Here is a 24,576-nt window from a genome sequence, read left to right on the forward strand (position 1 = left end):
CCTCTGTATTCCCAATGCCACCATCTCATTTCTGGTTTTTATCACATCATGGCTGGATTCCTAGAAGAACCACTCAGTGGTCTGATTTCATTCTATCCATCCTGTTGGCTACTGCCAGATGAATCTTCCTATAAGCCTGCTTTCAGCATGTCACACCTCTGCTCAAAATTCTACAAGAGTTGCCTTTTGCTTATTGTATCAAGTCTAAATTAACCTATCGTTCAAGAGCCTTCTATTATTTCAGAGTATAAACCCACTGCTCCAGCCAGGGTTCCGGCTTCACTGTGTCAGTATAAACCACAAACCACCCACATTCTTGCTTCTGGGTCTTTGTTTGTGTTCATGCCCCCTTCCATCTCCCCTGATTTACAAATCCTTCCAATTTTAGGCCCTATGTCAAGTTCCACTTCCTCTATCAAGCTCTTCCTGACTTCTCTGGCAGACATGGTGTACCTTCCGTGTCTGTTGCCTACACCATGATATTTTAGCAACTAGTCAGATGATACGAATGAGAAAATACTGACAGAGTCGGGAGACCTGGGTGCTAGTCCTGACCTTGCGACATTGGGCAAGTCCCTCTCCTTCTCTGGGCCTTCCTTTCCTCCTAAGTAAGATTAGAAAGTGAAATGACAACAATGTTTCTTAAACACCAATCATTTGCACAGCACCTTCATGTTTGCTGTATTTGCAAATTGTCTCTACTTTCACTTACTTAAAAATTTTCTATCTTGTTTTTTAACCTAAACACATTTTTTTTACTGTGGCGAAACACACATAACATAAAATTTGCCATTTTAAACATTTTAAAGTGTACAGTTCAATGACATTAAGTACATTCACAATGTTGTGCAATCATCACCATCAGTCACTTCCAGAATGCTTTACTTGTTGCAAAACTGGAAGCCCACATCTCTCAAACACTAACTCCCGAGTTCCCCCTCTTCCCAGTCCCTGGCAACCACCCACCCTTCTACTTTCTGTCTCTCTGAATTTATTCTAGGTACCTCATTTAAATGGAGTCATATAGTATTTGTTCTTTTGTGTCTGGCTTATTTCACTTAGCATAATGTCTTCAAGGTTCCTCTATGCCACAGCACATGCCAGAATTAAATACATTTTTAATAAAATGAAATTATCATATCTGTGAAATAATAGTTTTATGGAACAGCTATATTTTTTCTAATATACATTGAGATAAATATATAACAGTTAAAAATAAAGTTTGTGTGCCTCAGTCCCATCTGTGGTATGCCCCTTACTCTTCAGGAAACATTTGACTTGATCATCTCCATAGGCCCATCGAGTCCTAAAAATATATGGATTGCTGGAGCAGTGGTTTTCAAACATGGCTGATTGCCAGAATTCCTCAAGTGGCTTTGAGGAAAGACCTGGACCCTATCACAGACCTACTGAATTAGAATCTCTGGAGACGGCTTGTTAAGTTCCTGAAGTGTTCATGATGATCAACCAGGTTTGGAGCCACTCCTCCATGACTAACTTGAGGGCAGCGCTCCAGATCTAGGCCTCCTTTACATTTCCGATAGCACAGTGTTGGTCATGGAGGTCAAAGTCAAAAGTAACATATTGACTGAATAATTGAGAATTCCATAAATAGAAGGGAGAAGAGATTTTATTTTATTATTTATTTATTAACATCTTAATTGGAGTATAATTGCTTTACAATGATGTGTTAGTTTCTGCTTTATAACAAAGTGAATCAGCTATACATATACATATGTTCCCATATCTCTTCCCTCTTGTGTCTCCCTCCCTCCCACCCTCCCTATCCCACCCCTCTAGGTGGTCACAAAGCACGGAGCTGATCTCCCTGTGCTATACAGCTGCTTCCCACTAGCTATCTATTTTACGTTTGGTAGTGTATCTATGTCCATGTCACTCTCACTTCCTATGAGCCCAGCATCATGCCAAGAGCTGTGGAAGACAGACAAGAAGTTTAAAACATTATTCCTTCTCTCACAGAGCTCAGGATCTACTCAAGGAAACCAGATGGAACAAGTGAGGAGCAATGACTTCCAAGAAATTCAAGCCAGGTGCACTCTGGGCAGGCTTCATGGGTAAGACTCGAGCTGAGCCCTGAAGGAAAAATAGGACTTAGTGAGAGAGAGACAGGAGAGGTCAGAACATTCCAAGTGAAGGGAACGGCATCAGACGTGGCTAAGGCGGTTACCCATGCGGTATATTTGAGTTGGCCCAATATGGCTTGTCTCATCTCACAACGCGCCAAAATAACTCTGGAAATTTGACTGTTTAGAATTCTGTTCCTTAGAATGGCCCTTCTGGAAATGCAAACACACCTGGGCTAGTTTCTGTATGATCTCACTTACACCTTAGTGTACATTAGTTAAATCAGAATGCTTTCTCCCCGACATCTGGATGAGATGGGTAGGCTGATGGATGGAATTCTGATTGGTGGAGGCCCAAGAAAGGGTCAGTTTGGGGTCCCAGAAACAGTTTCAGCTGGGAATCCAGAAAGCAGTGTGGGGACCCGGGGAGGGCGGCAGGTATCAGGGCTCTGAACTGTCAGCGATGATATCATCTTGAACATGAGGAAGGGGACAAGCTCCAACCAGAATCTGTTTCAGATGGCTTCTTCTCTTGATGTGCTTGGAGGCTTTTGCAAACCGGAATAACTTGCAGTTTATATTAGAAAAGCACTGAACTTCCACATTGGGCAAGTGAAGATTTGTCACAGATGGGTTATTTCATTTGATGAGTATTTGGGAAGATGGACAGTGACAGGCATGGAGATGTGGTTCTTTGGAACCAGGGGTGTAACAGGCTCTCTTCTTTCACTTCATACCCAGGTTCTCCCTTCCAGTCCCTTTACAGTTTGACTCCTGGGCTTGACCTCAGGTTAGACAAAAGTTTCCTTTGCAAAGGCAATTTTTTTTTTCCCCAGAGTCTGCTGCTCTCAGCAGAGCTCGTTTTTTGAAGAGCCATGATTAAAGATAGAGGTTGTTTCTCTTCCTCCTCTGGGCTCTGAGGAAGCTGGTCTGGGCCACACTTGGGGCATCTCTTCCTGGCCAGCCCCCCATTCCCTGCAGCCATTACACCAGTTGGCCGAGCCAGCCAGCTAGCCTTTGTTTGGCTTGGCAGGTCCCCGGCTCACTTAGGCAAAGATATTTAGGAAAATGTTCAAAAAAACTTGACTCTAGACCTTCAGGAATGAGCCTATGACAGGGAAGCCTGTCCACTTTTATTTTACTGCTTTCCTCACAGAGCCAGCACTCACCCTGTCTATGGGACAATTTGTTTTTCCTGCTCTAATTAGGCATGTCCATAATCAATCACTGAGTTAATTCACAGATTATTCCTTCAGAACCCACATTGTGCTAAGTTTTGTATGGCAGAAAAGAAGTAGAATGTGGGATTGTATCTTTGGAGAAAAGATCTCTCTCCACCCACCCCCCATAACCCCCCACACAAAGAGAGAACATTGAGTTCCCAAGATGAGGTGGTAGAAGCTTAAGGTCAAAATTACTGTGGGGGAGGAGCAATTAGTATCAGCACAATTTGGAAAAGGAAGAGTGAGATCCAGGAGTGGGAAATGGTCCAGCAAGGCTTCCAGTAGAAAGTGGCTCTGAGCTGGACTATGACAGAAGAGCTGCATTTGGAAAGTACATTTAGATAAATTTCATCATCCTATCACCCTTGAGTGAAAAATCTCAAACAGTTCCTTCAGAATCATAGCCTGGAATTTAAGGTCTTCAATCATACGGCTCCACCTTTCCCCTGCAACAGTAATTCCTAAAGTTCTGCCACATAGGCTTCCTCACCCACCCCCATTTACTTCTGGTCTCTTGAGCATCCCTTCTCATCCATGCCTTGGCTTTCTTTATGCTCCTCCTTCCCTCCTTTCTACCCCTCCAATTCTCCACAGTTATCCATTCCTCACCAAGTTCAAGATCACTTCACCCTTGACCCCTCCCCACATCCAGTTATTTCTCCTTCCTCTGCACTTCTTCAACAGATAAGGCATGTCTCTCTCATTTGATACACCACATATAAATCACTTGCTACAATAGTTAGTTAGCGATGGGATGTTACAGAATGCAACAAAAGCAGTTCTAACAGGGAAGGTCATGACAATAAATGCCTAAATTAAGAAAAAAGAAAAAGCTCAAATAAACAACTAACTTTACACCTCACCTCAAGGAACTAGGAAAAGAACAAACTAAGTGCAAAGTTAGTAGAAGAAAGGAAATAACAAAGAGCAGAAATAAATAAAATGGAGACTAAAAAGACAATAGGAAGGATCTATGAAACTAAAAGTTGGTTTTTTGAAAACATAAACAAAGCAACAAAACCTTTAGCTACACTTACCAAGACTGAATCATGAAGAAATAGAAAATCTGAACAGACCAATTACTAGTAAGGACATTGAATCAATAATCAAAAACCTCCCAATAAAGTCTGGAACCAGATGGTATCACGGGTGAATTCTACCAAACATTTAAAAAAGAATTAATACCAATTCTTCTCAAACTCTTCCAAAAAACAGAAGAGAAGGGAACACTTCTAAACTCATTTTATGAGGCCAGCATTACTTTGATACCAAAACCAAAGACACTACAAGAGAAGAAAAACATAGGTCAACATCCCTAATGAACATAGATGCAAAAATTCTCAACAAGATATTACCAAACTGAATTCAACAACATTAAAAGGATCATACACTATGATCAAGTGAGGTTTATCCCAGGGATGCAAGGCTAGTTCAACTTCTGCAAGTCAATCAATGTGATACACCACATTAACAAAATGAAGGATAAAAATTACATGATCATCTCAATAGATGCAGAAAAAGTATTTGACAAAATTCAACATCCTTTCATGATAAAAACTGTCAAATCACTGGGTGTAGAGGGAATGTACTACAACATAATAAAGGCCATATATGACCAGCCCACAGCTAACATCATACTCAATGGTGAAATGTTGAAAGCTTTTCCTTTAAGATCAGGAACACCATAAGGATGTCCACTTTCACCACTTTTTTTTTTTTTTGGCTCTGCCATGTGGCTTGCAGAATCTTAGTTCCCCGACCAGGGATCGAACCTGCACCCCTGGCAATGAAAGTGTGGAGTCCACTTTTATTCAACATAATACTGGAAGTCCTAGCCAGAGTAATTAAGCAAGAAAAAGAAATAAAAGGCAACCACAACAGGAAAGAGGAAGTAAAATTTTCTATTTGCAGATGACATGATATTATACATAGAAAACCTCATAGACTCCATCAAGAAATTGTTAGAATAAACAAATTCAGTAAATTTGTAGGATACGAAATCAATATACAAAAATCAGTTGCATGTCTATACACTAATAATGAACTACAAGAAAGAGAAATTGAGAAAAAATCCAATTTACAATTGCATAAAAAAGAAAAAAATACCTAGGAATAAATTTAATCAAAGAGGTGAGGGCTTCCCTGGTGGCGCAGTGGTTGAGAGTCCGCCTGCCGATGCAGGGGACACGGGTTCGTGCCCCGGTCCGGGAAGATCCCACATGCCGCGGAGCGGCTGGGCCCATGAGCCATGGCCGCTGAGCCTGCGCGTCCGGAGCCTGTGCTCCACAACGGGGGAGGCCACAACAGTGAGAGGCCCGCGTACAGCAAAAAAAAAAAAAAAAAAAAAAAGAGGTGTAAAATCTGGAAAGATACCCCATGCTCATAGATTGGAAGAACTAATACTGCTAGAATTCCATACTACCTAAAGCAATCCACAGATTCAATGCAATCGCTATCAAAATTCTAACGGCATATTTCACAAAAATAGAAAAGACAATCCTAAAATTTGTGTGAAGCCACAAAAGACCCTAAATAGCCAAAGCAAGATTGAGAAAAGAAGAATAAAGCTGGAGGCATCATACTAAACTAAACTATACTAAACTAAACTATACTATACTAAACTAAACTAAACTACACTAAAGTTATAGTAATAAAAACAGTATGGTATTAGCCTAAAAACAGACACATAGATCAATGAAACAGAATAGAGAACTCAGAAGTAAACCCATGCATACACGGTCCATTAATTCATGACAAAGGAGCCAAGAACACACAATAAGGAATGGATAGTCTCTTCAGTAAGTGGTGTTTTTCAAACTGGATGGCCACATGCAAAAGAATGAAGCTGGACCCCTATCTTACACCATACACAAAAATCAACTCAAAACGGATTAAAGACTTGAATGTAAGACTTGAAACCCTAAAACTCCTAGAAGAAAACATAGAAAAAGTTCCTTGACACTTGTCTTGGCAATAATGTTTTGGATATGACACCAAAAGCACAGGCAAGAAAAGCAAAAACAATCAAGCGGGCCTGCATCAAACTAAAAAGCTTCTGCACAGCAAAGGAAACCATCAACAAAATAAAAGGCAACCTACGGAATGGTAAAAGTATTTGCAAATCATATATCTCATAAAGGGTTAATAGCCAAAATATTTAAACTCCTACAACTCTATAGCAAAAAACAAAAAACTGATTTAAAAAATGGGCAGAGGAACTGAATAGACATTTTTCCAAAGAAGACATACAGGTGGCCAACAGGTATATGAAAAAGTGCTCGACATCACCAAGCATCATGGAAATGCAAATCAAAACCAACGTGAGGTATCACCTCACACCTCTTAGAAAAGCTGTCATCAAGAAGACAAGAGACAACAAGTACTGGAGAGGATGTGGAGAAAAGGAAACCCTTGTGCACTGAGGCTGGGAATGTAAATTGGTGCAGCCACTATGAAAAACAGTATGGAGCTTCCTCAAAAAAGTATAAATAGAACTACCATATGATCCAGCAATTCCACTTCTGGGTATACATCCAAAAGAAATGAAAACAGGATATCAAAGAGATATATGCACACCCATGTTCACTGCAGTATTATTCACAATAGCCAAGACATGGAAATAACCTAATTGTCCATTGATGGATGAGTGGATAAAGAAACTGTGGCATATATACACAATGGAATACTATTCAGTCATGAGAAAGAAGGAAATCCTGCCATTGTGACAACATGGATGGACCTTGAGGCCATTATGCCAAGCGAAATAAGCCAGTAGAGAAAGACAAATACTGCATGGTATCACTTACATGTGGGATCCAAAAAAAAGGTCAGACTCTTAGAGACAGAGAGTAGAAAAGTGGTTGCCTGAGGCTGAGAAGCGGAGGAAATAGAGAGAGGTTGGTAAAACGGTACCAACGTTCAACTATAAGATAAATAAAGTCTGAGCATCTAAGGTAAAACACAGTGACTTTGGTTGATAACACTGCATTATATAATTGAAATTTGCTAAGAGAGTAGAACTTAAATGTTCTACCCCCAGAAAAAAAGATAAATATCTGAGGTGATGAATATGTTAATTAACTAGATGCTGGGAATCCTTTCACAATGTATACATATATCAAATCCCCATGAAGTATACTTTAAATCTCTTACAATTTTACATCTCTCTCTCTCTCTCTCTCTCTCTCTCTCTATATATATATATATATATATATATATTTAGAATAGTTCACTATTATTGAGGCTTTTATGTTACTAAGCACTAGGCTAAGCATTTTTGTAAGCATCATTGCATTTGATCTGCAGAACAATCCTGTCAGGAAGGTGCAATTATTATCCTCGTTTTACAGATGATGGAATGGACGCTCGGTGGGGTTCACTTGGCCAAGGTCATATAGTCAGTAAGTAATGAAGCTTGCCTTCTCGTGGCCTCACCTATCTTGGTACATGGGTATGGAGAGGTACATCATAAGCAAACATACGAATTTGTCAATGTACAAAAAGAGAAATAGAGAGAGAGTGAGAGAGAGAATAATTTACATCAAGTGGGCCATTCTATTCACCATCCCGCTCAATAAGCTTTGCCCTGGAGTCAATGTGAACTGGAAAATGTGAATCCCTCAGATGGTGTTGGTTCCTGTGGGCCGCTCACTGTGTGATTCTCATGTTTAAATGTATATGCTTTATAAATTTAACATGGCCCCTAAATGCAAGCTAATTAGCTTAGTTCTTGACTAAAGAAAGAGTGATCTGGTACAAAGTTAGAGGGAAAAATGAAAACAAGCCCGTGTTTGACTTACTGGAAAATAGTATGTCTGTCTCCAATATAGCACCTTTCAGAGAAACTTCTGAGGGGTATTTTGTCTATAAATTATTATTATTATTGCTCACCAGGATCCTAACCCCTCATAAGATAGGACTTCTCCACACTTGTGTTGTTTCTTCAACTGGTGTGAAAACTCTGTGTGAGTAGAGCCTGTGTCATAAACTTCTTCTTGGTATTCCCCCAAAGTGCCTAGCAAAGTGACTTGAAAATAATAGGAGCTGAACTAGTCAATGTCGAAGGTTATTCATTAGACACATTTTCACATTTTAAAGTTTAAGGTTCATGAGACACCTCTAAGCTCCCCAGAAAATGGAAGGGAAGATTCACGTTATCACATATATCCCACAACTTGTTGGCATCCTCTGTGCTATTTCTAGAAATGGAATCTGTCTGTTCCCATCCTTAGCTGGATCAACTGAGCACCTGGCAGTTTCCTATTGATGCCTGTTCAGCTGTCACCTTCAAACTCCTGGTTCTGTTTGCTCAATGCGTCTCCTAGAGCAGGCCTGACTATTTTGGGTCTAAGCTACAGCTGTCGGCGTTTCAGGCGTACCTCACGTATTTCTAGAATTAGTTGGAAATATTTGAAGCCTGAAAAAGTAACTATAATGTTCTGAGTATGAAGGAAATATTTAGGCAAGTATCAACTGGCAGCCCATAAAGCTAACTAAGAAGACTCGAGTCCCCGGTGATAAAACGAGATGAGAACAACACAGCCAGGCCATCTTGGGTTACTTGCATTTTAGTAGCATGGGGTGAGTTACCAAACTATTTATGTTATTTTTATTAGCGTGTGATTAAGGAATTGACCAAATGTGAGACCGTTTGCTATAAATGTGAAATGACAGACTGACTGAACATATTTGCTTTGCTCTAATAGACAGCAATCATAGTCCCTCAATTTAAAAAGTCATTCTGGTTATACACATGTCCTAGGGATACTTTGAAAGTCAAGTTGTACCTCTTGACCTCATTCTTTTTAATTTTTGATAATAACTTCTGCTCTCCAATCTGATAAGGTACAGTATTGACCTGGAGCAATTATACTGTGGCTCTGAACCAAATTATTAAGATATGATTAGTTCTCTTGGAGGAAGAGTAGAGAGTGAAAGGAAAAGTAGAGAGTAAATTTTATGGAATGGCTAGGCACCAAGGCAAGATGAAGGTGATGGAGACTTCTTCAGCTTCCAAGATCAAATTAATTAGTGATTTAATATTGGCCAGATCAATCATCTATTCTCTTACATTTAACAGTTATTTCGGATTCTTGTATTTGGGTGTGTTGGGGGAAGTGTCAAATTCCTCTTCAATTTTGCCTTTTAACAATGTTATCAATACCTTTTAACAGTTTTGTTTTTGTAATGTGTAATGGCAAAAACAAAACCTAAAAATAACCAACAAACCCTCTGTCATCGAGATCCTTTGGATAAAAGCTATTAGTGGAACTAAAGGCTCTGGAGATGAAGGAGGAAGTGACTGTGGTGCCGGTGAGACAAAGACCATGGGCCCAATCCTTGAAAGGATCTATTATCTTCACTGTCTGTGTTTGTTACAGACTGCTTTCCAGATGATTCTGATGCAGGTAGTCCAGGGACCCCACTTTGAGAAATACTATTTCAGAGACTAAACATAGTCATGCGCATAGTCTAAATAAAATTAAAACCTTAAGAGTCATTGCCTTTAGATTCTTTTTAAATTTTACTTTTCATGGGGATATGTGCCTTTGTGATAATTCTAATCCTGCTTCCTTCTAGTCAATATATTATTGATAAAGAGACCACTGACTTAGATCATGTGTTGGAGAACTTCAAAACTTACATTTCCAACCCTAGTACTGATTTGCAGTCTAATCTTGACTTAATCAGTTAGTTATGTTCCCCTTTTGTAAATTGAAAGTCCATCTAAGAAACATCTGGTAAGTTTTGGATGAAAAACACTGAGAAAATTCTTGTGTCACAAGATGGCTTTTTTTCCTCTACCTAGGGTTTCCAGATTTAGAGGGAAAAAAAAAAGATGCCTAGTTAAATTTGAATTTCAGATAAACAATGACTTTTTTGGCATAAGTATGTCTCATGCAATATTTGGGATATACTTATACTAAAAAGTCATTGGTTATCTGAAATTCAGATATAACTGGGCATCCTGTATTTTATCTGGCAACCCCATCTCTACCACCACCCTTTTCCTGGAGCCTGTGCTTTCCACGACTTGGGCAACAGAAGAGAGTATCTTGTAAGTCAAGGCCAGGAAGAAAATGAGCACTCATTTAGCATAATACAGTACAGGAGGAACGCGAGCAGGAGATTAACCTTCCACATTGGAGCAACGTAGGTACCTTCTGGTGAGGGGAGTAGGAGGCTAACGTGGGAGAGTGGAGGGGAGGCCAGAGAGTGATTGGCAAACACATATATGAAATCCCAAAGAGTGTTCAATCAGTTATTCAAAGATCATAATCCGACTTGCTTTTTACATAGCCACTGGAAAACAAAAAAAAAGAGAGCCTAGGACTTCTTCAAACAGAGGCTTCCATCATTTTCTACTGCCACCACCAAAGGGAATGAGGCATTTCTGTACCAAAGAGCACAATCTTTGGAACCACAGCTTGACTCTTCTATTAACTCCTCTATCCATCCACAATCGTGAGTCAAGAATTTAGATTGCAGAAATCACTGTGCTCTCTGGATTCCACAGGCTCCTCTCCCTGCAGGTCAGGTTTTGCAAGGGGCTCTCAGCTTATGCTATGCTGCCCTGTTTCGAAAAACCCAGCTCAACTCCTTTCTTTCCCCAAAGGCATGGGTCTTTCTTCCTTGCAGCTCCTATCAGTCTTTACCTCCTAGTTCATTTTTCCTGCCTGCAGCTCTCCAAGAGCCAACATATCTCTTTGCTATCATTCTGATCTTCCTGCCCAAATATGGATTTACAATGGCAAAGCAACTCCTTTGCTCAGAATTCAGCCAAACAGGGGTACTTGGAGGTCATAGGTAACTGATATGGTGATGGTGGTTTCAAAAATTAAAAGAATTTTCTTCCTGATAAAAAGAAGGTATGCTCATTGTTTATAAATTCAAAACATATATAAAAGAAAGGAAAATTAATACTTAATCACAAGACCCAGAGATAACCACTCTGAACCTTTCGGTGAGCGTTTTTCAACATTCATTCATTCCTTCAAAAAAATTTATTAGTGCCTACTAAGTGCTAAACACTGTTTTAGATTCAAGGGATACATCAATAAACAAAGTAGAAAAACAAAACTCTTACCTTCATGACAGCATTTACATACATACACATAAATACATATAATTTTACATTAAATTTACATATAATTTTACATCATACTGTATATGCAATTTTGTAACCTGCTCTTTCATGTAAGAATGTGTTATGGCCCTCTTTATATGTCAATAAATGTTGATTTATGCCATCCTTTTAATGTCTGCCTGGCATATTCTATAGTATATATGCACCATGACTTATTTAATCATCTCCCTAAAGAAATTTATTTCCAATTTCTGCTATTATAAAAATTCTGTGATGAGCATACTTGTACATGTATATCTCTGCGTGTTTGTCCAATCATCTTATTAGGATAAATTCCTGGTTTTACTCCTGCTTACTTGCTGTTTCTTCTCAGTCTTTTCTGCTGTCTTTCCCATCTGTTTCACCTCTAAATGTTAAAGTATCCCAAGGCTAAAGCCTTAGCCCTCTTTTCTAGTTTCACTATGGCCTAGATTATCTCATACATTCCCGTGACTTTAAACAGTATCTATATGCTGATGACTTCCAAATTTATCTCTACAATCTTGACATCTCCTCTTGAGCTCTAGACTCATATATCCATCTACTTTCTTGTAATATCCAGTTTATCTGTCACAGAATCTTAAATGTAATGTGACCAAAAGAGAACTCTTAATTTTACCCCAAAATATACTCCTACCTTGGCCTTCCATACTTTAGAAAATGGCGTCACCATCCACATAGTTAACTCCAGCCTCAAACAAGGCGTCATCCTAATTTCTCCTTTTCTCTTTACCCTCAGTCCCCATATAATGAATCTTTCAAGTCTTTTCAAGTCTCTCTCTAAAACAGAGTTCAAATCTGCCCCTTTCTGATGTTAAAAAAAAGAACAGACAAGCATGCTTTATCATATATTGAATGAATATCGTTATGAGTTTCAAAAGCTTTTAAAATTTTTCCACATAATAGATAATAGGTTGCTCATGTTTCTTCAGTGTTTTAGGTTTACAAAGTGTTTTCATGTTCATTATCTCTGTGAATTCTCTTGACAGCCCTGCTTGCAATGTAGATGATGTTTCTTTCATTTTAGAGATGATGGGCTTGAAATTCCATAAAGTTGGGATGTGTATAAGTTACTCAGCTTGCTGATGACAGAGGCAGGATTCAAACCTTTGTCTTCAACCTTCAGAGTGCATGGTAATCCCCTGCAGTTCTTGTTAAAGCTGTCTTCTGGGTCAGAGTTTCTGATTCAGTAAATTTAGGTGGAGGTCTAATAATGTATTTCCAACAAGTTCTCAAGTGATACTGATATTGCTAATCCAAAGACCCACCCACTGGTGTAGCCAGTCCTAGACCCAGTCTATCTGTATTCTTGTCTGGTCTCTCTTAAAGAATAGGGATATTCCACAAGCAAGTGCTTTGCCTAATCCCTTTCCTCCATAAATCCTCTTTATATTTAGCAAATTGTTAAAGTACTATCTTGTGTTTTCAGTTTGTCCACATCAATGATGCTTTTAAATACAAAAAAAATCAACACATATGTATCAACTCTATTGAATGAAGTGTATATCATTTTGTTATGTTAAAAAAAATCTGCCCCTATTTACTGCTACATTCACTTGCTACCATCTTAATCCAAGCCACTATAGCCTGTCATCCAGGCTACTGCATTAACCTCCTAACTGGTCTTTCTGTTTCCCCTGTTGCCCCTCTACCATCCTTTCTTTACACAGTAGCCAAAGTTATCTTTTAAAGATAAAAATGAGATCTTGTTGCCTCCATGCTCAAAACCCTCTAATGGTTTCAAATCAAACTCAAGATCAAATAAAAACTCATCCCCCAAAGGATAAACCCAAAGAAATCCAGGCAGAGATACATAGTCAAACCTCTGAAAGCTAAATAAAAAGAAAAAATCTTGAAAGCAGCCAGAGAGAAATGATACCTTAAGTAGAAGGAAAAAACAATTCCAATGTTAGTGGATTTCTCTTCAGAACCTATGGAGGTCACAAGGAAGTGGCACAATGTTTTTCAAGTGCTGAAAGAAAAGAACTGCTAACACGGAATTCTACATCCAGCAAAAGTATCCTTCAGGAATGAAGGGGAAATCAAGACATTCTCAGATGAAGGAAAATTAAAAGAATTTGTCACTAGTAAGCCAACCCTTAAAGAATGGCTAACAGAAGTTCTTCAGACAGAAAGAAATAATAAAAGAAGGAATCATAGAACATCAGGAAGGAAGGAAGAACAAAGAAAGAACAAAAAAATGGGTACATACAATAGGCTTTCCTTCTCTTGAGTTTTCTAAATTATGTTTGATGATTGAAGCAAAAAGTAAAACACTGTCTGTTTCTCAATGTATGTAAAGGAAATACTTAAGACAATTACATTATAAACTGTGTGTGTGGCGGGAGGTAAAGGGACATAAAGAGAAGCAAAAATTTTATACTTTGCTCTAATAGGTAAATGACACCAGTGGACTGTGATAAGTTATGTATATAGCTATATGAAGAGATACACCAAAACATCTGTAGATAAATCAAAATGAAATTCTAAAAAATGTTTAAGTAACCCACAGGAAAACAAGAAAATGAAGACAAAAGGCAGAACAAACAGAAAACGCCCAAAACAGAGACAACTAAAATGTCCCTCAATAGGTGAATGGTTCAACAAAGTGTAGTACATCCATACCATGGACTATTACTCAGCAATAAAAAGGAGAAAACCATTGATACACACAACAACTTGGATGAATATCTAAGGAATTATGCTGAATAAAAAAGACAATCTCAAAAGGTCGCATAGTGTGTGATTCCATTTATATAACATTCTTGAAATGACAAAACTGTAGAGATGAACAGATTAGTGGTTTCTGAGAGTCAGAAATGGGGTGGATGTAACTATAAAAGGGTAGCATGAGGGCTATCTTTGTGGTGATGGAATAGTTCTGTATCTTGGTTGCAGTGGAGGTTATACAAATCTACACAGGGTAAAATGGCTTAGAAGTATACACGAACATTGAACCAATGTTGAATCCCTGGGTTTGGAACTGTACTCTAGTTATGTAAAATGTAATCACTGACATAAAGTTTCAGTTATGTAAGATGAATAAGTTCTAGAGATCTGCTGTACAACATTGTGCTTAGAGTCAACAATTCAGCATTGTACACTTAAAAACTTGTTAAGAGGGTAGATCTCATGTTAAGTTTCTAATGACAAAAGAAGAACAACAACAACCAAAAAAAGGGGCAGGAGGAAACTTTTAGAGGTGTTGTATAGCTTATTACCTGATTGTGGTGATGGTTTCATGGATATATGCATATCTTCAAACTCATCAAATTATCCAATTAAATTATACACATTAAATATGTCCAGGGTTTTTTATATCAGTTGTACCTCAATAAAGCTGTTTGAAAAACCAAGATGTAACCACTGTGAGAAAATGGGTGAACAGTACAGGAGACGTCTCTATACTACATTTCCATCATCCTATGAATCCATAATTATATCAAAATTAAAAGTTTAGGCTCTTCCCTGGTGGCACAGTGGTTAAGAATCTGCCTGCCAATGCAGGGGACATGGGTTCGAGCCCTGGTCCAGGAAGATCCCACATGCCACGGAGCAACTAAGCCTGCGAGCCACAACTACTGAGCCTGCGTGCCACAACTACTGAAGCCTGCGTGCCTAGAGCCCATGCTCCGCAACAAGCCCACCGTGGGCTTCCCTGGTGTTGTAGTGGTTGAAAGTCCGCCTGCCGATGCAGGGGACACGGGTTCGTGACTCAGTCCGGGAAGATCCCACATGCCGCAGAGCGGCTGGGCCCGTGAGCCATGGCTGCTGAGCCTGCGCGTCCGGAGCCTGTGCTCTGCAACGGGAGAGGCCACAACAGTGAGAGGCCCGTGTACTGCAAAAAAAAGAAAGAAAGAAAAAGAGAAGCCACCGCAATGAGAAGCCTGTGCACTGCAACGAAGAGTAGCCCCAGCTCGACGCAACTAGAGAAAGCCCCACGTGCAAGCAATGAAGACCCAACGCGGCCAAAAATAAATAAATAAATAACCACAGTAAATATTCCAAAATCTGTAATAAATTATTAAAAAATCTAATTAGGCAAATATCTTAAAAAATTAAGTTTAGAAAAGGGTAACCTCAAAAAGAGAGATATACCATGATGATGTATGAGAAGACTCAACATCAAATGGCAATTCTCTTCAAATTGATCTATAAACTTAATTCAAGTTCAATCAAAATCACAACAGGATTTTTAATGGATCCTGACAAGCTGATCCTAAAATTTATATAGAAGAGTCATGCACCAAGAATAGACAACACAATTTTGAAGAAGATCAATGGGGGGCAGATTCTCAACACTTATTATGTTATAGCAATTAAAAGAGTGCTGTGGGATTGGCAGATGGATAAACAAATAGACCAGTGGGATCTAAAAGAGCCTAAAAACAACTCATATAAATCTATGAGAACTGGATATATGACAGAGGCTGATTATAAATCATGGAGGATATGATACAGACTATTCAATAAATGGTATTAAAATGATCCATGTGAGAAAAGATAAAAATTAGATTAACTTTCTTCAAATCCTACCTGAGAATCAGTTCAAAATGAGTTAAAAATCTAAATGTTAAAAGCAGAATTTCATAACATTTTGATGCAAATATAGAATATCTTTATGGTCTAAGAGTAAGGAAGAATCATTAATCACACCCAAAAACCTCAAAAAGTTTAAAAGAAAAGATGGATAAGTGAGGCTGCGTTAAATATGAAAATGTCTATAGAAAAAAACAACACTATAAAGTGAAAACAAGCCATATAGTGGGAGGAGATATTTGGCATGCAAAAATTGAAAAAGAAACAGCATCTAAAAGACATAAAACAAATCAATTTTTAAAAGGCAACCAGCCCAAAAGAAAAACGGGCAAAGATTACAAACAGGCAATAGACCCAAGAAACTAGAGTGATCTATAAATATATGAAAAGATGCTCAACCTCACTAGTATTCATGGAAATTAAGAAAAAGGAGACATGATTTTTACTTGTCGGATTGGCAAAAATTAAAACTCAAGAATTGTCAATGGTATGGTGTCGTGGGACCACATAGACTGGTGTCTGTTATTTGGTACAGACACTTTGGAAAGTAATCTGCCAAGACCCAGAAAAACTAAAAGTGTGTGTACTCTTTAACTCGGCAATCTCACTCTACTATCTAAAATGTACATACTCTGGAGAATTTGCCACCTAGTGTACAAAGACACATGGACACCTGTGTTCACTGCAAGTTGTTTTTAATAGTAAAAAAAAAAAAAAGGAAACAACATAAATATCCATCAATTGGGGAATGAATAAATGAAATGTGTCAGGGTTGTACTATAGGTTACGGTTCAGCAGTGAAAACAAACTAGATCATTATGCACCCACGTGGATTGATCTCAAGAACATAATGCTGAATTTTCAAAGTACATACAAAACCATATAGTGTATTATTTACATCCTGGAAGAAAATGTATCAAATTAAGGAAAATGGATGGACTAGAAGTGGGAGATTAAGGGAACTTCAACTTCGCCTGTAGTTTATTTTAAAAAATAAGCTATTTTAAAAATCTGTTCTATTAAACTATTCTATTTTTTTTAATGGAAGACAAAGTAAATATAGTACTGTATTTCCACTCTGCGTGGCAAGTGCACAAGTGTTTGCTATATTCCTCTCTATACTGTCCTGCATTTTTAAAGTTCTCAAGATAAATGAAAGATGTGGTGTCAGATGGTTCTGATAAATAGTTTGAGGAACCACCCTATTAAGGACCCAGTAACTTTATACGTTAACCTTCCCAGGGACATTTTCACTTTTAAAGAAGGCTGCAGTGTTTAATCCAAAGGCAGAGGCACTGTGGTGTTTGCTGTCACTTCTGAATTGTGGGTTACTAAGTTTTGCAGGCAAAACTTCAAAGGGTATGATTTTCCTCCTATGTGCTAGTCCTGCAATTTGGATGAGTTGCCACCACTTTGACAGAATGATAGGTTTCCCTTAAGTTGGACAGCTCAGAGAGAGGGAACAGAGCACATTTCCCCACTTAGTTATGCTTTCACTCTTTATCAATAAACCTTCATTTAAAACAACTCCACAGAAAATAAAATTTAGAGTAGGATTTATTGAAACACAGACACCTAGGTGCAAATAAACCCCGTCAACTTTTATTAAGCATTTGTTCTGTCTTGTTCACCAACCTTGAGTAGATTAAACACAATTTAAAGATTTCTTGGCTTGTCTGCAGAGTATCAAGACCTGTCCGTGGCTCTGAGACGCCTACTCCCTTCACCCCAATCAACTCAACCAGTTGTTTAAACTGCTCGAATCTTTCTTCAGCCACAGTTTTGAAGTGAGAGTCTTTTTATTGCTTTGGGCATGTTCCTTCTCCTCGCCAGTGCTCAGAATTTTAACTATGTAACTATTCAATTTCTCTCTGTGTCCTTACATGGGGGAGAAACGGGGATTTCTGTTCCACACAGCTTGGCAAAGGCTAGCAGGGAGTGAGAGATTACAGCCAGATGTACATCTGCATGTCAGCAGCAAGAAGGTCTGGGATGGTGCTTTTTCAATCAGAAGGGAGTCATTTTCCCCCTCAAAGGAGAGGGCCTCCTCCCTCTTATCAGATATTTGGCTGCTAGCTGCTCACTGATTAATTACTGAGGTTGCATCTCCACACAACTGGTCTTCTTAACAATTCTAGCAGGCTTCCAGTTCATTCCTGAATGTGCTTCTTATTTTTTTAAAGTATCCTCCTTTCCTAAAGCATACATTTGAAAAAAAAGAAAAGAAAAAGAAAAACAGTTAAAAGAACAAAGCATAGATTTTAAACAAATAAAGTAATTCTACCACAATTTCTAATATTAGAAAATCAAGCACCAGTGGGAGAGTAGTTTCAGGGGCAGGGAAACATTTTGGGTACCCTTCAAATCAGAACGCCAAGCCAATCACTTATTCTATTTGCATGTGAGGTATTATTCCATCTATCTTTTGGTTAATTCCAGAAATCCAGTTTATATTGGAAAGGTAAGGCAACACAGGCATCCCTTTTCTGTACCCCCCGCAGCCTGCCACACGCCCAGTAGAGATAGCATATCAAGTTCATTATTAGTAAGTTCCTTTTCTAGTTTGACTCTTTACTGAGAATTTCCATCTGTTTTCCAAGACAGATATATGAGGTGCACAATACAATCACTCCATGAAACCTAGCCTGGAAACTGCCTCTTGGGTCACATTCTCATTTCTAAGGCGCTCAACATGCAATGCAGCCAGTATTAGGAGCAGTTGATTGTGAGAAGTATAATTATGGCTTCTCCAAGACAGGCTAAAGTCACAAGTATGGGCTGACAGTCCCTACGTTAACTAAGATCCCATCTCTGTATCTGGGGAAAGACTGGAGCTTGATAAATGAGCAGTAGCTCTGTGATGTCAACGACAATTAGCTCTGCAAAATTTGGGAGCAATCCAGTCGAAAATGTGTTTATTCAAGCTCTGAAAAGCTGCACCTACCCATCGGACCTCCCCAGGTTCATCTCTCTCTACTCCCCCACGTAACACACACCTTGTGGGCCACTCCAACAATTCTAAACTGTGATACAACTGACAGATGATGTTCATAAGCGTGACACACTCCCGTGGGTGAACTCGGGGAATATATGATTCTCGGCATGCTGGCTGGTAATTAGACCCTTTTCTCTACCTCTCATTTTAAAACATACTGAAATGCAAGCAAGTGAGAGTGACGCTGCTATTATAAGGAGAACCTTGAATCCATTCCAACTTATAACTAAAGTAAATTTTGGTACGTTCACTATTATCAGTAACAAATTATTGATGTCACACTTTACAGCCAATCATGACACATCAACTGTGGTTGACAGTGGCTATCCTTATCATATCGGTGACTGCCACGCTCTCTCATGTCTCTGCAGATGCTTTTCCCTCTGCTGTAAAAGGTCCTAAACCCCACATGGTAAATCCACAAAACAAGTTTGTTGATTGACTGAAGGAATGAATGAATGAAGTGCTTGCAACCTCAGATAAGCCTCCCACTGCGTTTATAATGTTCACACATTGGGCCGCAGCCATGCATCAATGAAAAATAATATTCTGTTACAAATAGGAAAGTCAACTGTGATTATGGGCAATTTTCTTAACCAGAAAGCATTGAGTAGTAAGATGCTTTGCAGCTGTACATTTTTATTAAGGGCTGTTTAAATAAACATAAAACATGTTTGCCAGGAGAGGGTAAAAAGACAGATGCAAATTTCAGTCAGAAAATAGGTACATTCATTATTTCTTGCATTTGCCTTAAAATGTGCCCCTAAAACAGCAATTATCCTTGGATGTCATTTTTGAACAGCGACAGGGACCAGAAAGAGTGACTTAATTTGGGCAGGAGTTTGCTGGGACATAATATGGCTACTGTGCCTGGAGTCTTCCTTGGTCATAAAAGCAGTAAGGAAGTATGACATAACGGTGTGATGGTGAATCACAGCCCAAGCCATTTTGGTTGGCAGAATTTGAAAGACAAACATTACTTCAGGAGCAGAGAAGACGTGCCTAATTCCCTCCGTGCCTGGGCTGGGATCTCTTCAGCTTGTGCCGGTCCTGGACTTAGGTGTGTCCACATGGACAGGGGCCATGGGCGCAGGGGCCGGTATGGTCCAGCCAGGAGGTAGGTCTGCTAGGGATGTGAGGACTGGAAGGCCTGCCTCCAGATCCTCCCCTCCAGGGAAACCAGGCAGCCCAACTGAAGGAGAAGGGCATCCTTACGGTGCCCTGTGGAGCTGGAGGGAGCGGGATTGCAGGAAGAGGAGAGGCTGGTCCCAGCCACTCTGCCTTGGAAACGATGGGCAGTTGAGCTGATTGCATTCGTGAATCTCTGCCATTTTTACCTCAGGCCAGCCCAAGGCACCTCCTCCTTCCCTTCTAAGGTCTCCCCTTCTGGTTGCAGCTGTGGTCCAAAGGGGCTTTGGTGCTCACCATAGATGACCATAGCCTTGGGATGGAGCCTTCTTTCCTAGTTTGCTGCATTTTCAGAGCTCAGAAACCTCTATTCTCTTGTATCTTTTGTTTTACACTGACAGCCCCAGGCCATCGTCCTCTCCTACTTCTGTTTTCTCTGTCTCTGCCCCTTTATGGAAATCAGCCGCCCTCTCATAGTAGGGTAGAACATAGTAGAATCCCAGCAAGGCTTTCACTGGAGCACTCATCTATTTACCAGGGCTCTTCCCCGCTCTCATTCCTCACGCATACACCCATAACCCCATCAATTCTCCAACTTTAATTTCAAAACAAATTGTGGTAACAGAACCCTAACATAAAGTTTACCACTTTAAGTGTACAGTTCAGTGGCATCATGTACATTCACATTGTTGTGCAACCATCCATCTCCAGAACTCTTTTCATCTTCCAGACCGAAACTCTTTACACATTAAACAACTTCCCTTCTCCCCCTACCTCAAGTCCCTAGCAACTACCATCCTACTTTCTGTTTCAGTGAATTTGATTACTGCAGGTCCCTCCTGTAAGTGGAATCATAGAGTATTTGTCTTTTTGTGACTGGCTCATTTCACTTAGCATAATGTTTTCAAGGTCCATCCATGTTCTAGCGTGTGTCAGAATTTCCTTCCTTTTTAAGGCTAAGTAGTGTTCTATTGTATGTGTATACTATTGATACATTTTGTTTATCCACTCATCCGTCAATGAACACTTGGGTTGTTTCCACCCTTCCAAACATTCCTCTGAACTGTGGAAACACTAGGAATGAACATCAAAAGTGCTGAAGCTTTCAGATGTCCCATCCTCTGTTCTCCGGAATCTTCATCTTGATCATCACAGCCCTCTCCTATTGATCATGCAGATGGGTTCCTAAGTGCCTGACAGACTTTATCATGTTCAATATCCACAACGATGAAGTGAGGCAGGTGTTGCTCCCATTTTAGAGGGTGATTCTGAGACTAAGAGAAGCTAAGCTAAGCTAAGCTAGCAACTTGGCTCAGGTCAAAGAGTTAATAAGTAGCAGAGCTAGGATCTGAAAGCCCCACTCAGAACCGCCCCCTCTGGTGCTTACTCAAGGCCCAGGGGCCCTCTGCCACCAGTTGCTACTCCCTTCTGTTTGGTTTGGGGTCGTGTTGGTTTGTTGTTTTTTTTTTCCCCCAGAGAGTTTTTCTTTCTTTTTTTTTTAATTGAAGTATAGTTGATTTACAATGTTTTGTTAGTTTCTGGTGTACAGCAGTGTTATACACATATATGTGTGTGTGTGTACGTATATTTTCTTTCTCATATTATTTTCCATCACGGTCTATTAAAGGATTATTGAATATAGTTCCCTGCGCTATCCAGTAGGACCTTGTTGTTTGCCTGTTTTATATATGGTAGTTCGTATCTGCTAATCCCAAACTCCTAATTTATTGTGTTGATTTTTGAGAGGAGTAGAGCTGATTCTACGCACTAACAGACCATTGACCACATGTACCTGGAAGGGCCTTTTGAGTCCTCAAATCCTGACCACCACTGCTACCACCCTATCTGTCTCTCTCTCTGTCTCGGCACGTGCACACACACAGTTCTGAAATCATTCTGATGTGGGGCTGCCAAGACTTCTCTATTGCTGTTTAAACCAGTCAGCGAGCTTTATGGAGATGCCAGGATTTAGAGGACTGGCCTAGAAGACTAGGGACTCGATTCATGTTCTTGGACCTACAACTCTTCCACAAGCTATTTGTTTCATTTCTTCTCCTGAGGCGCTCTGTCCTTATCTACCTTGAATGGATTAAGTAAAGAGGTGCCCAGCATTTTTAAATGCTAGAGGAATTAGGCTTGAGGCTGTTGGCAGATGCTTACCTGTTAGTGTAGGTATGTCTTAGATACCTGAGTGACACCAGGCTCCTCTAAGGAGAAAAAGGCCCCAGGGATTTTGTGGCTGAGACTGGGATACGTGTGTGGGGAGGGGGTACCCCATGGGGGTGAGAAAAGGCCCAGTGGGGTAGGAGTGTTGCAACCATCAAACACGAACTCCACTGCCTCACTTTTGCCAGGAGCTGACACAGTCCACGCTCTCTCTGACACTACCACAAGGACTGGCCAGAGTGGCTGTGCACATGCCGGGACCCTGGGCAGCAGCAGGCCCAGCTGGGTAAACAGAAGTGCAGGAGCAAAACAAGTCAATAAATCATGGCCTGGCTGTAGCCTACCCTAGTCCCCTCCTCCCCCTTCCTTTTCAGCTCACCCGGGTCTCCATATGAAGCACATGGGCCCTGGTGTCCTTTGATCTATCTCCTTTCCCTTTACAAGGGAGAAATGTATCTATAGGAGGGGTGAGCTCAGCCCCACCTGTGACCCACTGCCAGAGTTCCTTGCAAGGAGCCACAAGCATCACACATTCAGCTGCTAATAGCAAAAAAGGGTGAGCAGACATGGAAACATAAGGTTGGCCTACGGTTAGGGGGCCCTGGGTGGTTGACCTTCACAGAGTTATGGAGACTAATGGGGCATGTTCTCCACTTCAAGCACTGGCACGTGGGCCACAGCCTGCCTACACTAAGCCCATAGGATGCTGCTAAGGACCCGAGCTGAGCTCAAACTCTACCTTCCTTTGCCTCACAGCTTGAGGTTTTTATACGCTGCCCGTGCTCGAGTTTGGAGTGCTCACCTTTTTGAGATCCCTCATCCTGCTAGCAAATAGATATACCCTCCATTGTATGTCATTGATCCCCAGAAGACTTCTTCCTTCTGGAGGCCCACAGTGTCATGATCCGCTGGATGACCTTCTGACTGCTGTATCTCTAGTGCCTAAAATAGTGCTAACACATAATTGGTGCTGATTAAATACTTGTTGAGTGAATGAATGAATTGACATAGTGTAATGGTTAAGAGGTAGTCTCTGGAGTCAGACAGACCAGAATTCCAGCCCAGGTTCTCCAGTTTGACCTTGGGAAAGATAACGTACCCTCCCTTGGCCTTGGTTTCCTTGTCTGTAAGATAGTAACAGTATTGTAACAAGACTATTCACTACTATTATTATTTTGTATACCAACTGCAGGCAACTGGTCCAGATTACCAGGGGTGCTGAATTGAAGGTTCTATGGTCTCATCCTGATTCGATAGAAGAGAGTGCTCTAAAGCCTGCTATGGTGAAGATGAGGGAAGTGAGAGCTTACTTGCAGGAAATTTGCCTTCTCTGGTTTGGCTGGCCAAGCCCCAGCTATCTGGAGTAGTCTTCAGGGAGAAGTATATTACATACATACGACAGGTAGCTTTTATCAACCATGCAGGAAAAACATTTATGCCTTCAGTGGGGGCTCTCCCCCAGAGTGAGGGCAAGGGATGAGGGTAGGTCTGCCTACTAAAATTCTGAAATCATTCAAATAGCTCATTACTTGCCCAAGAGCTGGAAATAGCATTCAGACTCTTCATCAAAGAGCTCCCTATTCGGAGTCCGCCATCAACAGAGAAGCAGACCCTCAATGGGAAGTCATTTCCCTATTCCTGAGTGGAATCTTTGGCTCTATAAGCAGAATGGCTGCCTTACCATGTGCTTGAGTTTGTCAAATGTCACACACTATATTTCAAACATGTGAGTTGACATCATGTGAGCCATATTGCACTCATTTCCAACCCTATTTGAACTTCAAAGGAGATGTCAGCCTCATTGGCCCCACCTAAATGTGTGGTACTTTTGATCAACTGGTACCTGATGGCCAAGAAGACTTAAGAGGCCCACGTGTAATTAGAAAGGGAATTTTTGACTAAAGGTAAATGAACCCAAGTCTTGGAAAGTTTGAGTTCAGCTGGAAACACAAAGCACATGAGGTCAGAGTAAGTCTTAAATTCTCTATCTGAAAACACTCAAATGACATCAACTTGAGTCTGGGAGTATCCTTGGGGTCTGGAGAAGTGTAAGCCAGGAAGCCTCCCTGGAGAAAAAAATCTTCCCCACCTCCAAGTCTCTCCAGGGACTTTTAGCTCTCAACAAAGCTGTAGGGTGGGCTGGGCTATGAGGGGCACTGTAAGGGTGGGAGTAAACTTTTACTCCCACTCCCTGAGCCTGCTTCACCAAATGATGAACTTGCCTGTGTGCATTACTTGAAAATTACATAAACAGCACCGTGATCTCCAGAAATACCTCCTTGTTGGCCTCCAGCAAGTCCCCTTTTTTACAACTTT

The 24,576-nt window shown here is 40.3% G+C and overlaps 1 protein-coding gene across 3 annotated transcripts in view; it reads right to left on the reverse strand.

The window, feature by feature from the left end:
* Nucleotides 1-2,007: 2,007 nt before the first annotated feature.
* PABIR2 (PABIR family member 2) overlaps nucleotides 2,008-24,576 on the reverse strand; it is a 95,942-nt gene continuing 73,373 nt past the window's right edge. For 2 of the 3 annotated variants that reach the window (XM_030849104.2, XM_030849099.2), the window contains one exon: nucleotides 17,511-18,166. In XM_030849104.2, the coding sequence (XP_030704964.1) occupies nucleotides 18,106-18,166 (61 nt within the window). In that variant the 3' untranslated portion in view covers nucleotides 17,511-18,105. Of the gene's footprint in view, nucleotides 2,095-17,510; nucleotides 18,167-24,576 lie in introns of those variants that run through there. The other variant, XM_060292497.2, reaches the window with a different exon arrangement.

Source organism: Globicephala melas, chromosome X, assembly GCF_963455315.2.
Source record: "Globicephala melas chromosome X, mGloMel1.2, whole genome shotgun sequence".
Taxonomy (NCBI): domain Eukaryota; kingdom Metazoa; phylum Chordata; class Mammalia; order Artiodactyla; family Delphinidae; genus Globicephala; species Globicephala melas.